We start from the raw sequence: 13,529 nt of genomic DNA on the forward strand, positions 1-13,529 counted from the left end.
ATCAAAGTGAGTTTAAAAATATGATCTCGAGTTACAACTTCAGCGTCTTGGGTCCAAATTTAAACAAGCCTTGAAGCCGAAGAGCAATTAGTTACTCTCTTAATTGAATACGCAATTTTGAAAAGGGCACATCTCTGAAAATATAAAATGTTCAGGATATGAAATAAACTGATTATTTTCTAAAAAATTGCTAATTAACACTAAAATTTAAATATTTTAAATTTTAGTGTTAATTAGCAATTGAAAATTACTGGAATTATTATAAAATGGGTGTAAGTAAGCGTCAAAACTACATGTGTATGAAAAAACATATTTGACAAAATATGCGACATGTGCCCTTTTCGAAATTGCATATTCAATGAATGCGGCTTTGTTTATTGCTTAGATGGGTAGACGAGCTCACGTAAATGCGCCACCCACCTTGAGATACAAGTTCTAAGGTCTCAGTATAGTTACAACGGCTGCCCCACCCTTCAAACCGACACCCATTACTGCTTCACGGCAGAAATAGACAGGGTGGTGGTACCTATCCGTGCGGACTCACAAGAGGTCCTACCACCAATAATTACTAAAATTATAATTTTGCGGGTTTGATTTTTATTACACGATGTCATTCCTTCACCGTGGAAGTCAATCGTGAACATTTGTTAAGTACGAAATTTGTTAAGTACATTACAAAAATTGGTACCCGCCTGCGGGATTCGAACACCGTTGCATCGCTTGATACGAATGCACCGGACGTCTTATCCTTTAGGCCAAGACGACTTTAAAATATTAATTTAATATTTATACGAAATGTTATATTAATATTAATTTGTAGTCAGCGGCTTAGATGTGCCCCTGGCATTATGAGACCATAAGCATTCACCACCAGGTGACCCGCATGCATATTTAAAAAAAGCAATTCCATTGAAAAAAATTTAATTTAGAAAGTTCATAATTTTTACGCATCACAAATACTTGTCAATTTACTTAGTTCGTATTTCGTGGATCCGCAAATATACCTCCGCGATTCTTGAGGTCACTGAACCCTTGCATAAACTAATTTTTAACCTGTTTACATGACCGGCGGTGAAAATTGCATGAAGGAAATAGAAATTGCGTCCGAACATAAGGACACTCAACTACCCTACTGTGTCTAAAATGGCATGCATTTAGAATTTTCAATTAAGGCACATCCGTTGTTGTTCTTTATTATCACTTGGGCAGATCACCAGATGGGGCCTTTTGGTTTTAAAACTTTACAAAAGTTCAGAGAGGGATCACCTTGATTACTTGTGGTCAATTCTAAAGTCCTATGAGACAAGGCAACTTTTCCGAACGGAACGCTGAGCTTTACGACTATTGTAGAGTTAAATTTACCATGTGCCATCATCTGATTAAGTCATCATATTTCGACAATTTCGTTGCGTATTTTTTAACTTATTCATTAATGTTTAAAATCGGGATTTCGATATCCCATTTTAAAATACGAGTGTCACTTCATTTTATTTTAATTGTCACAGATAATGTTTGAAGAGTAATTCAGTGGGTCGTGCTTTTTGAAACAATAGGAGGCTTTGTGTGCGCCTTCGCAGCAAGATCAAGGAAGATTTAAGGTACCATTACGGAATAAACCATAATGTTTCAGATAATGTTAATAATAACAGATTCGAGAATAAGGTGTTTGGTCCAAATCTGTTTCATTTAATTATTGCTACATATTTGTAAAACTATTTGCTATTTGTTTTTTTAATTTGCATTAAAAATATCACATAATAGGTAATAAATAACCACGACTAGGCTGTGAGGTTCGTATCCCCCGTCCTCTTTAGTAATGTGGCATTATTTGAAACTGGTGGTAGAAATAACACGTTCTGAGATACAACAAGGACTGTGTCTGACGATTAATCGATCCAGACACTGTAATGTAAACCTGAGCTTTTTATTACTTCTCCACTCTTATTTTCTTACTAAATTCAACTTCTACAACACTTCAACTTTCGAGTATTGGCGGTCAGGTGCTTAGAACCAATACGTCAGCACCTTGGCCACGTTTGCTGCAGAGTCCTATTCCAATCCGAAAACTAGGACCCTAGTTGTAGCATTCGTTAAAGCATTGATTGTCTTCAAACAATGTACTTTCGGTGGCAATACGAATTATAAACAATGAATGGTAACAATGTATAATAATTCATGAGATCAACGAACTGACCTCATCATTTGTGGACATCGACATATGGAACGTGTCGCGCGTTATCTGTTTGAAGAACGATAATATTGTTTAAAATAAGGGTCTCCTAGATTAATAGTTAAAATTTATTTGAACTCATATTCTAGTTTTTGTGTGCCATTTTTTTAATAAATTTGAATTTGAATCACAATGACACGTGCAAATAATCGACCGATAGGTTCAGAAGACAGAACGTAAGTAGATCAGCCTCAGCAGCACGTGTAGGCAAGTACATTATAATTAAAGTAGCTGTAAGGAACCTATTGCCGTGAACTGATGATAGGTGGTAAAATTAGCTATTGTAGAAGGCAAGTTAACTAAAAAAAATTGGCGGAAAAGTATGTTTATGTATATGCACTGCAATGTAATACAATATCGGGTACGCGGGGTCAATGATCTCCTTTGACGAGGGGCGTTCATCGGCTGACTTTGCTTTAGATTGCTGTTTATTGAAATAAAAACCCGCCGATGCAAAATGTTATGTAATGTTAATATTTTTAATACGCAAACGAGCATACGGCCCACCTGTTGGTGAGTGGTTACATCGCCCATGGACTTCAGCAATGCCAGAGGCAGAGTCAAGCCGCTGCCCATCATTAAGTACTCTCCACAAGTCTCAATATTGTGTTGTTATCGTTGAAGTATCATTTATTTTGCTAGCGTTTTGGCTTGGGTTATTTTTAGTGCGTTTCCCAAATAAATAAATACCGTAAGAGTGTTTTATTTTACTATTGTGAATTCTACAGCCATTGTTCGCGCATTTCACGTATGACCGTGGAGGGCAGTGAAAGCGTGGCGTGTGACACGGCCCGATCGGCCTTCACACGTCATCCGATAAACCGGCTTCAAACAATCGACAGTAAGATAAAAAAAAAATCAAGAATATCTGAAATAAGATAAAATAGATATTCGAAGTGTTCTTTTTTTAACCGACTTCAAAAACTGAGAATGTTCTCAATTCGACTATATGGTTTTTTTTTTATGTTTGTTACCTCATAACTGCATGAATCGATTTTGAGGATTCTTTTTTATTAGAAAGCTGACGCTTCCCGTGTGGCCCTATTTTAATTTAGTTCAGTTCTGATAATGGTATCCATTAGAACCATATAAGTCTTAAATTTGCATTAAGTACGTGCGCGACAAATAGATGAATAACTCAATAACTCAATATCAAGCCAACCGATTTCGATGATTATTGTTTTTAGTGTAGGTATATTAATTTGTTTTGGAATCTAACTGCCCGTGGTGCCGAAGCCGGAGCCCAAAGTAAAACCTGCCATCCGCTTCGGATAATAAGGTTTGGTTTCGTAGTCGATTTAAAATATTGTTTATTCTATCCATCACAATGAAACGCACGATTGCTAAGGTAATAAACTGTCTCACCCATGAAGCCGGAATGCATGACAGTATTTCCTGGATAGGTATGTGGGAAATACGCCTTATCTAGTAAGCAAGACTGCCAGAGACTGAAGCAGATGGAGAAAGATCGTGCGGGAGAAAGTGATACAGGAGACTGGTTATGACCCTCAACATTGAAGAATACGACGCAATGAGGAGTAACTAAGAAATCTCTTTGAAATAGATTAAATAATTATAAGTTTACTTAGATATTCTTTCAATTATTTCGATTTAAAAATCAAACTACGGAAATTTTAGAATTTATTGACAACATTTCAAAGTACATAATTTGTACATAATTTTCCTGTTACTCTGTACTGTCTTCTTTTCTGTGTGTACATAAATAAATAAATAAAAGTACATTTCTTTAAATAATAAAAACAATTTTCCAAATCAGTTTATAAATGACGGAAGTCTGAAGTATAATAAACATTAAAAAATAAAAAATCGATTAGAGAGCATTCTCCTTTTTTGAAGTCGGTTGAACTGCCAGACTTTTCGTAGTAGGAATAGCCTTGAAATGTTTTCAGACATGCGATACCAACAGTTGAATTATATCTTGACCCAGAAATGAAAAACAATTGAATTAAAATCAAACAATTCTTAATATTTATGATTGGTTATTTTTGGCTTGAATCGTCAGTAAAAAACCTTTTATCAAAGAGAAGCACTGAGTTCAATTAAATTTGTTTACCACTGGGTTTATTTATTATTTTAGTATTACATATTTCCATCGTAGGACTAATTCAAATTGCTTTTTATTCTTTAAGCTCGCGTTTATTATTTTCCTTGTATTATTTAGGATATTTGTATATTTTGTCAACTACTGTCTAATACATTTCATCATATAACAATTGGACACCGTAGTCGTCCGCAACTGTAAACTGTAAAATATTCGAATCTACTGGTGGTAGGTTGTCTTTAATCCGCATGGGTAAGTACCACCACCACGCTTATTTCTGTCGTGAAGCAGTAATGCATTTCGGTTTGAGGGGTAGGACAGCCGTTGTATTGTAAAAACGAAGACCTAAGACCTTATATCTCAACGTGGGTGGCGGTATTTACGTTGTAGATGTCTATGGGTTCCGGTAACCACTTAACACTGGTTGAGGCGTGAGCTTATCGTAAATAATAGAATGAAAATACAAACGCCATATTAGTCCGTAAGATTAGTTTTAATTATATTTATTGTCAATTGGCCCGTCTACTAGATAAACTGGCATTCCTTCAGCTAGCGTAATATTATATCGGTACCTGAGTGAAACAGCGCCCCTAGCGGCAAACGTAGGTAAACATGCCAACTCCATACAAATTTGCGTTAACTTTTACGCTATCGAGAACGTTAAAGAACTCGCACTAAGCACACTGGAATATATCCTCGATATACGAACGAGCAGTCTCCGACCAGCGAATACAATGCAAGGTCGAGCTCATCGTGTCCGTACACGGTTGCGTTTTAAACTTTTTACTTCGCCTTAAACGTGTTTTTGCAAAGGATTTTTTGTCCGTTTTGGATCTGTTGGAAATTCGAGGACCCGGTTCTGTTTTTTTTTAGGATGCCAGAGACACTAGAGGCTCTATCGAGGTTATGAATATTGTTTCGTTGTACGCATATATGTTCCATTTCTTTACTATTTGTTTCTTTAAACTATTATTTTTTATAGCATGGACGTGTGAAGGACCTCACGACCAAGTGATGATCGGAGCCTAAGAGACTATTCCAGCTACGCCCGGACGCATAGGTGAGCTCAGACTCATCCTGAGAGACATCCGCAGAATCTACAACCGGATCGGAATCGCGACCCACTGAAAAGATCCGACGAGAAACTCACTAGGCTGGGTTGTTTGGTCTCACAATACACCTTTTTTTTTAACGCTGGGGAATCCATTTACGGATACCCAGTTGAGGTAACAGACCGGGTTATGTCCGGCGCCTAAGATGAAGAAGGGGAGAAGAGAAGGACCGAGGTCCTCGACCTCTCCCAATTTCTCACAGGAGACTACGCCTTGAAAAATGCGCGCGAGGCACTTGCCCCGCAGAACCGACTACCGACTAAACCCCATCGAGCTTCACCACACCGACTACATGAAACTTACGGTACCGTAGTGCGCACCGAAACTCACAATACGCCCTAACATTAGTAAATAAACAAACTGTGTTTTCTTTTTTTTTAGCTTCGTTTTTTATTAAACCATAAATAAATATGTATTAGCAAAAAACAAACGTGTGGCACTCGGGAACTGCCGCGGTAAAGCTATTGCATAGCATTTTTTATCAACTTATGCAATTATAATTAGACAACAATAATTTAATATTAAAACAATAATAAAACAAGACCACGCTATATTAAACATTAATAAAAGCAAAACATTAACTGTCCCCTTCACACTCATAAGCTAGACCGCGCGAGAGAGAGATGGGCAGACTTTTCATGATACGCATGCAGTGTGACGTCACGCCACGCGCTTATTCACAAACACTACACAAGCGCAACGTGTGAATGTGTTGAACGCGAGCTACATGGCAGGCGGATTGAGGGGTGTTAGGTTTTTTTCGTTACAGAATTTCATGATTCGGTCGCCGCGCTCAAGGCCCTCGATAAAAGGTATGCAATAGCTTAAAAATTCATTAGGGAAATTCAAAGTGTTAAAACTAGATACGAAAACGACGAACTTACTGTCGTTACGATTCAGACGCAAGCATAGCTTTCCGACCACCTCGTGGCCTGCAAACACAAAAATTCAACATATTACTTTTTCAGCGGGCATTCCGAAACCAACGTTCACATCTCTGTGAAGTTTTATGAGACAACTTTCAATCGCGGAGGGCCGTCTTTAACACACGATCGACATCAGTGTGACGGAATCTTTCAGCATTACTTTCATCAAGACCTTTTCACGCAATGGGCAGACGAGCATACGGCCCACCTGTTAGCGAGTCACTGATGCTTGTGAACCTGGTCACCGATGCTCGTGGACCTCAGAAACGTGTGGAACACAGCTGAGCCGTTGCACACCGGTCAAAAGGCATATCCATGCAACTAGATATCAAATACCGATGTCAACATTGTATTTGTTTTTTTTTAAGGGATTTTATGACCTGGTAACTAAGACGTTTAAGTCATGTCTCATTTTAATTTATATTCTTATTGAAATGAAATGAGATGATATGGGATGTAATATAATCTCAGTAAAATGGTGGTTTTATTATTTACTAAGATTTTTTCAGTGGACTTTTTGGAGGATCCCGAGAAGTTACGTCCAGCGGCTTTGTTTCATTTTCCCACACTTGTGCACTTTCACAGATATTAAACAGTTAATAAACCACCATAACTACACATTTAAACCTGAAGAAACACTAAATAGACAAAATTAAAGAAATCATACAACTTCACTCCTCGCGTTCCCGCCAAAAAGTCCCATTGTATTTGTGAGAACTTAATATGTACATATGAGATCACTGACCACATGACATTAGACGACCCTTACAGTGCGCCTTAGCGTAATCTATATATTAATACGAGAAGCAAAAACTTTGTACCCCTTTTTACGAATATCGCGCGGACGGAGATTTCACAAACAAACCAAAATACACAAATTTCCTGTTTTCATATAGGTACAACATCTCCCAAATCAACTTTGAATTCGGAAGACTGCTTAATAATATTTCCATGAATTGTACAGACCGGTCTTTAAGTAGACATTAGAAAACGTATGTCAGTGACAAGATTTTACAAACAACAAAAAAACAGCTTTTCATTCGAATTACAGCCTCCCTCCAGGACGATACGTTCAGACTGATAGCAGAATTATACACAATTATTTTATTTACTGGTGTTAGGACCTCTTGTGAGTTCGCACGGGTAGGTACCACCACCTATTTAGCCGTGAAGCAGTAATGCGTTTCGGTTCGAAGGTTGGGGCAGCCGTTTAACTATACTGAGACTTTAGAACTTATCTCAAGGCGGGTGGCGCATTTACCATGTAGATGTCTATGAGCCCCAGTAACCACTTAACACCAGGTGGGCCGTGAGCTCGACCACCCATCTGAGCAAAAAAAAAAAGGTGCAATAATAAGAAGGCTTACTGGTGGTATGGCGTCTCGTGAGCCCGCAAGGGTAGGCACCACCACCTCGCTTATTTCTGCCGTGAAGCAGTAATCCGTTTCCTTTTGAAGTGTAGGGCAATCATTGTAATATAAAAACTGAGACTTAGAACTCATGTTTCAAGGTGAGTTGGCGATGTAAACGTTGTTAATGTCTATGGGCTCCGGTGACCACTTAACACTAGGTGGTTCTCGAGCTCGTCCAGCTATATTAGCAATTAAAAAAAAGACCAACAAAAAAATCCTTGTTAGTTTTACAGTTTCCTATCACCCTATTATGCCCTTAGTTTCCAAAGTGGTCCAGGTGAACTCGCAGGAGTCCGCGGGAGACACGAGCGGGTCTACGTTGGCGTGAAAGAAAAAAATGGAAGTTCACAATTCGTAAGCGGCCGTCCACGAAAGTCGATCCATCAAGTACATCCCTCCCATTAAAATTATCACTATTTTTATTAATAAATCAAATAGTTTCTTTTTTTCATTGGTATTAAAAATCTAAATAGAATTTCATTAGAAATATTATAGATCATTGAACTAGTCGAGGCCTAAAGGACATTCGTAAAATACTTTGATTTTTTTTCTTTGTGTTGAAATATTACACCTAAAATGTGGTACAATTTTTAGGCAATACGTCATCGCTGGTGTTTAAGCTAATTTAAAGTGGGACAATTCAAAGGGAACAAAGCTATACCGGCCTAGACTTTCTATGCTGTTATCACCATTCTATTTTTTGGACAGCAGCGTCCTCTAAGCGGATAGCGTGCTGCGATCGCCAATCTTCATCTACTACTGCAAGAGTGTACTGTAAGCCTGCACTGATAGGTATCACCATTCTGTCTATTTTTGCCAAAAAGCAATAGTGCGTTGCGGTATGATCGACGGGACAGTCGTGACGCAACAAAAGTGAAACTTGGACCTCATGTCTATGGACTCGGTGACCGTTTTACTCCAGCTGAACTCGATCAACTATCTTTTTTTTTTAGTTTATTGCCCTTGTAGGCAGACGAGCATATGGACCACCTGATGGTGAGTGGTTACTGTCGCCCATGGACAGGACGCAATGCCAGGGGCAGAGCCAAGCCGCTGCCTACCGCTTAATACTAATACTGTACTATCTACGTATTAAAAAAAAAGAGACAACACTAACACGAACTAAAGACAGTTAGAAGGGCGTCAGTGCCGCGTGCATTTTTAAATTGATATTCCAAACCATTTTTTTAGACGTTCCCAAATATAGCTGCTTAAAATAAATTTGAAAACAAAATATCTTTCAAACACTGTGTCTGTCTAAAACACAAATATGAACAAATATGATTCATTCGAGACTTGGTTCAAAACTGCTAGTTACGGCCATAGACAAAGATTCAATTACAAATGTGACTAATGAGTTTACTGATAACGGAAACTTGCACGTTCAATTTTTTAAGTTTAAAGTTCCGTCCATTAATTGTTTCTAAATCAATACACAAGAAACGGCAAAAGTAATGTGATAATTAACCTAATTCAATTACGTAAACCCGAATAAGTACGTGAAGAACTTTCACCGGTGGCAGAGTCGGCAGAATACATTAAAAACGAAGCGTATAGTACGGAATAATGTCACATACATTAAAAATTGTTTTGCCTTTATCCCATCAATTTCTAAATTTTTTGGTTTACGAAAAACTATTAGTAGTCAATGTCTTGGGGGCGTGCAATCTTACGAGTTACAATCAAGCAAAAGTCTACTTAAGAGTTCTTCGTTTACAGTAGCCCACGGTATAATGCTTCGACCCACTGAGTTTCTCATCGGATCTTCTCAGTAGGTCGCGATTTTGCATAGCCCTTGTTTTTTTAATTTTTTGTTTATTGCTTATATGGGCGGACGAGCTCACAGCCCACCTGGTGTTAAGCGGTTACTGGAGCCCACAGACATCTACAACGTAAAAGCGCCCACCGACCTTGAGATATAAGTTCTAAGATCTCAGTAATCAGTATAGTTACAACGGCTGTCCTACCCTTCAAACCGAAACGCATTACTGCTTCACGGCAGAAATAGGCGGGGTGGTGGTACCTAACCGAGCGGACTCACAAGAGGTCGTACCACCAGTAAAACAAGATTGTTAGGGATATTGTTAGCAAATTCTCTCAGGTTTAGTCCGTGAGCTCACCTACCCGGGCGTAGCTGGAATAGCTCTTTATCTCCCAGCGAATAGGTAGGTGTTGGAATTTATATCCAACGTGTTATGTATTAAAATTTAATAATTTTTAAGTTGGTAACACAATTGTTCCCCGTCCCTCTCTTCCCCCTGAACCGTCATAAAATATACACGCGTATCAGTGCTCCGAGGCTTCATTAAAATATGAGACCTAAATATAGTCCACCGTTCTTAATTTCCTTCAGTAGGAAAAATCGGATATCAGGTTGATGGGTCGTATTGTGTGCGTGTACGGGTAGATACAAGTATTCTACCTATATCTGCCGCATAGCAGTCGAAGTTTGAAGGATGGGACCGGCCATTTACTCAATTGGAACTCATATACTAACAAATGAAAAAAAAAAAAAAGAATTGATTCGACTATTAGCAGTATAAGGAGACGTAGAAATGAGCTCTGGAGCCACATGCCCGATTACTGGTGGTCCAATGGTAAAAGGTCACTCTACTATATTTAATAGGATCCCGGACAGATATAGTATGAATTTTTTCAGCGGATTACTTCGTATATTTTATATTCAAAGGTTCCAGATCGATTTTCTCCTAAAATATTAGTGTGGTTTCAGCGAACAGGACATCCACACAAGCTGATCGAAAATAAGCTCGGGTAGACATAAGTTAGACAAGTAAAACAAGAGTTAGTAAGACAGGAAAGGTAGGCAAACGTCCCAGAGGACGCAGTCCCACGAGGTGGTCGGACCAAGTACGATCTTCTCTAAACATCCACTTCCACAATGCCCTTCATCAAGCTAAGGATCGCAGCAGATGGAGGGAAATCGTACGGGAGAAACTAATGTAGCAGGGGAGTCACGACCCTCAATAATGAGGAAAACGACGCACGGAGGAGGAGACATAAGTTACAAATACAAAATCTTCAGTTGCCGACCGGTCGTGACGTCGTCAGATCCAACGTCAGCCGCCGTGCCTACGTAGGTACATACGTGTGCGATGCAAAAACACCTTTCTATAAACAAGTTTTATGTTTATTGATGGCACGATGTGTGGTTACATTAGCGCGTGTGGTCGGATTGAATTCTTGTTGAAACCACAAGTATTAATGGTCGTTATTATCGTTTGGCAATTCGAAAAGTAATCTGTTGGAATATACGGCTAGTCTTTGATTAAATTAATAGGCAGTTCAATGTAGACATTTTACTTATGGGTAATGTTTAGACCAGTCCTACTACTGTATGCTGGCAAATATTCACTGTAATTAATATATTAGGGGTTTAAGTATGAAATTGCCGATTTGTACTGAAAAGTTGCAATTCGTTTTTTTTTTCATTTAACATATTTATTTAATCAAAATATCTACCATTATTATCTATCATTATTATTATTATCTTTGCGATAGAACCCTGGTGATCTAGATTCTATAAACTGTGTGAAAGCATTTTGTACTGCCTCCTGGGAAGAAAACTTTATCACGTAGAAAATTCTTCAAATCAGGAAAAAAATGGTAGTCCGTTGGAGCAAGGTCTGGCGAATACGGAGGGTGGCGAATGGTTTCTAACTGTAGTTCCTGTAGAGTTAAAACGGTTTCTCGTGCTGTATGAGGTATCGTGTTATCATGGAGCAACAATGGTGAAGATCGATTCATGAGTCGGGTCTGTTTCGCTGCAAGTTTTGCTATTATTGTTCGGAGTTCGGCACAGTAAACATCTCTCGTTATTGCTTGATCATATCCGAGAAAGCTATAGTAAATAGCACCATGCTGAGACCAACAAACAGTTACCATTACCTTTTTATTGGTAAGATTTGCTTTAGGACATTGTTGTGGCGTTTGACCTGGAGTCAGCCATTGCAGTTTTCGCTTACGGTTACCGTAAAGAATCCCCTTTTCATCACATGTCACAATTCGATCCAATATTCCTTCATTTTTGTATCGATTCAACAAGGCAACACAAGTTTCAACACGCGTTTCTTTCTGCAGATCAGTCAAATCATGAGGCACCCATTTTCATTTTTTGTTTTATTTTATTGATTTGACGCAAATTAGTCTATATTGTTGGTAAGGTAACGTTAAACCATGCCGCTATGTCCTGGGTGGTTTGGCTCGGATCGGCTTTCACCATCTCTTTCAATTCATTGTTATTTACATTTGTGGGCAGTCTTCCACGTGGTTCGTTCGTTAAATCAAAATTTCCATCACGAAAGCGTTTAAACCAAAAACGCCCGGTGCGTTCATTAGAAGTCCCCTCTCCAAACGCAACATTGATATTGCGAGCTGTTTCTGCAGCTTTAGTTCCGCGTCGGAACCAGTATTTAAAAATTACTCGAATTTTCGAAGTACCCATCTTTCTTGTCTCAGCTGAATAAAAATAAAATAACAACTGAAAGTCGATAATCGAATGTTGCACATTTTTTAAGAGAAGAGCCACATAGGTACCACCATTTCAAAAAAGTTTCACTCAATAAATCTCAAGCCATGAAGGTTCTATGTCAATTCAAAGTACCTCTTACAATAAAACGGCAATTTCATACTTTAACCCCTATTATAATGTTTGCTGTTGCGTAAGCGACGTACGTACGTACTTAATTATTATAGAAATTGTAAATTATAAAAGTAGATGCACTTACATAAGTTAACATTATGAAATTACCCAAATTTAGTCTTGCGTTTTTTAAATACATACTATCGTGTATTCTAAGCACGAACTTTTAACAAAATAGACGATAGATTAAAACAATTTCTATATTGATATGATATCTATACTAATTTAAAAATCTACAGTGGTTTTTACGGACGTTCCATTATAACTACTGAACCATACATCTGATTGACTTGAAACTTGGTATTCATGTAGAAAATACATGTACTTAATGGATAGGCTAATATTTATATGAGTGTTGGACTCCCTACACCAGTTGCGGGGGCGTTAATGATGAGAATCTTTGTGGGGGTGAGAAATAATAATGTTAATTTTAAATGCCTAGCGAAGCGGACGGGTACAGCTAGTATCGAAATAAAAATGAATGTTTGTCCTTTGCACATTCGTACAAGGTGGTTTTTGGTGCTTCTTTTTGATTGTATGTATTGTTTTTCCTCAAACTAATCGCTGGTAGCCTAGGAGGCTATTGTAACTACGCCCGGACGGGTAAATAAGCTCACGGGCTCAACCTGAGAGAATTTGCTAACACTAGCCCTAGAAAGAAGTGCTTCGCAGAACCTATCACCGGATCGGAATCGCGACCCATTGCGAAGATCCGGCGAGAAAATCAGTGGGCTGTATTTATGGAATTGTTTTACACGAATGGCTGTGAGAATGTCACGAATTAACAAAGACATCATTAAACTCAATGAAGTGACGATTAACCGAACCAAGATGTCTACGAGGTTTTGTTGTCGTGTCAGCAGCGTCAAACTCACAAGGGCGCGATTACGAGATATTTCAACTCACAACAACGCAACGCATGTCTTGTTTTTTTTTTATTGCCCTTGTAGGCGGACGAGTCGAGTTACCGTCGTCCATGGACTTCAGCAATGCCAGAGGCAGAACCAAGCCGCTGCCTACCGATAAGTACTCTCCATAAGCCTCGCTTGAAGAAAGACATGTCATAGTGTTTGAGAAACACCGTGGAGGGGAACTCATTCTAAAGCCAGATGGTAGGTGGCAAAAAA

At 38.6% G+C, this 13,529-nt stretch overlaps 1 protein-coding gene across 5 annotated transcripts in view; it reads right to left on the reverse strand.

The window, feature by feature from the left end:
- atl (atlastin GTPase) overlaps positions 1 to 13,529 on the reverse strand; it is a 32,295-nt gene that overhangs the window by 10,249 nt on the left and 8,517 nt on the right. For 2 of the 5 annotated variants that reach the window (XM_028181664.2, XM_028181665.2), the window contains one exon: positions 6,289 to 6,336. The exons of the other annotated variants lie outside the window; for them this stretch is intronic. In XM_028181664.2, the coding sequence (XP_028037465.1) occupies positions 6,289 to 6,336 (48 nt within the window). The remainder of the gene's footprint in view (positions 1 to 6,288; positions 6,337 to 13,529) is intronic. 5 annotated transcript variants of the gene reach the window in all.

The sequence above is a fragment of the Bombyx mandarina genome, chromosome 25, assembly GCF_030267445.1.
Source record: "Bombyx mandarina strain Sakado chromosome 25, ASM3026744v2".
NCBI classification, from domain to species: Eukaryota; Metazoa; Arthropoda; class Insecta; order Lepidoptera; family Bombycidae; genus Bombyx; species Bombyx mandarina.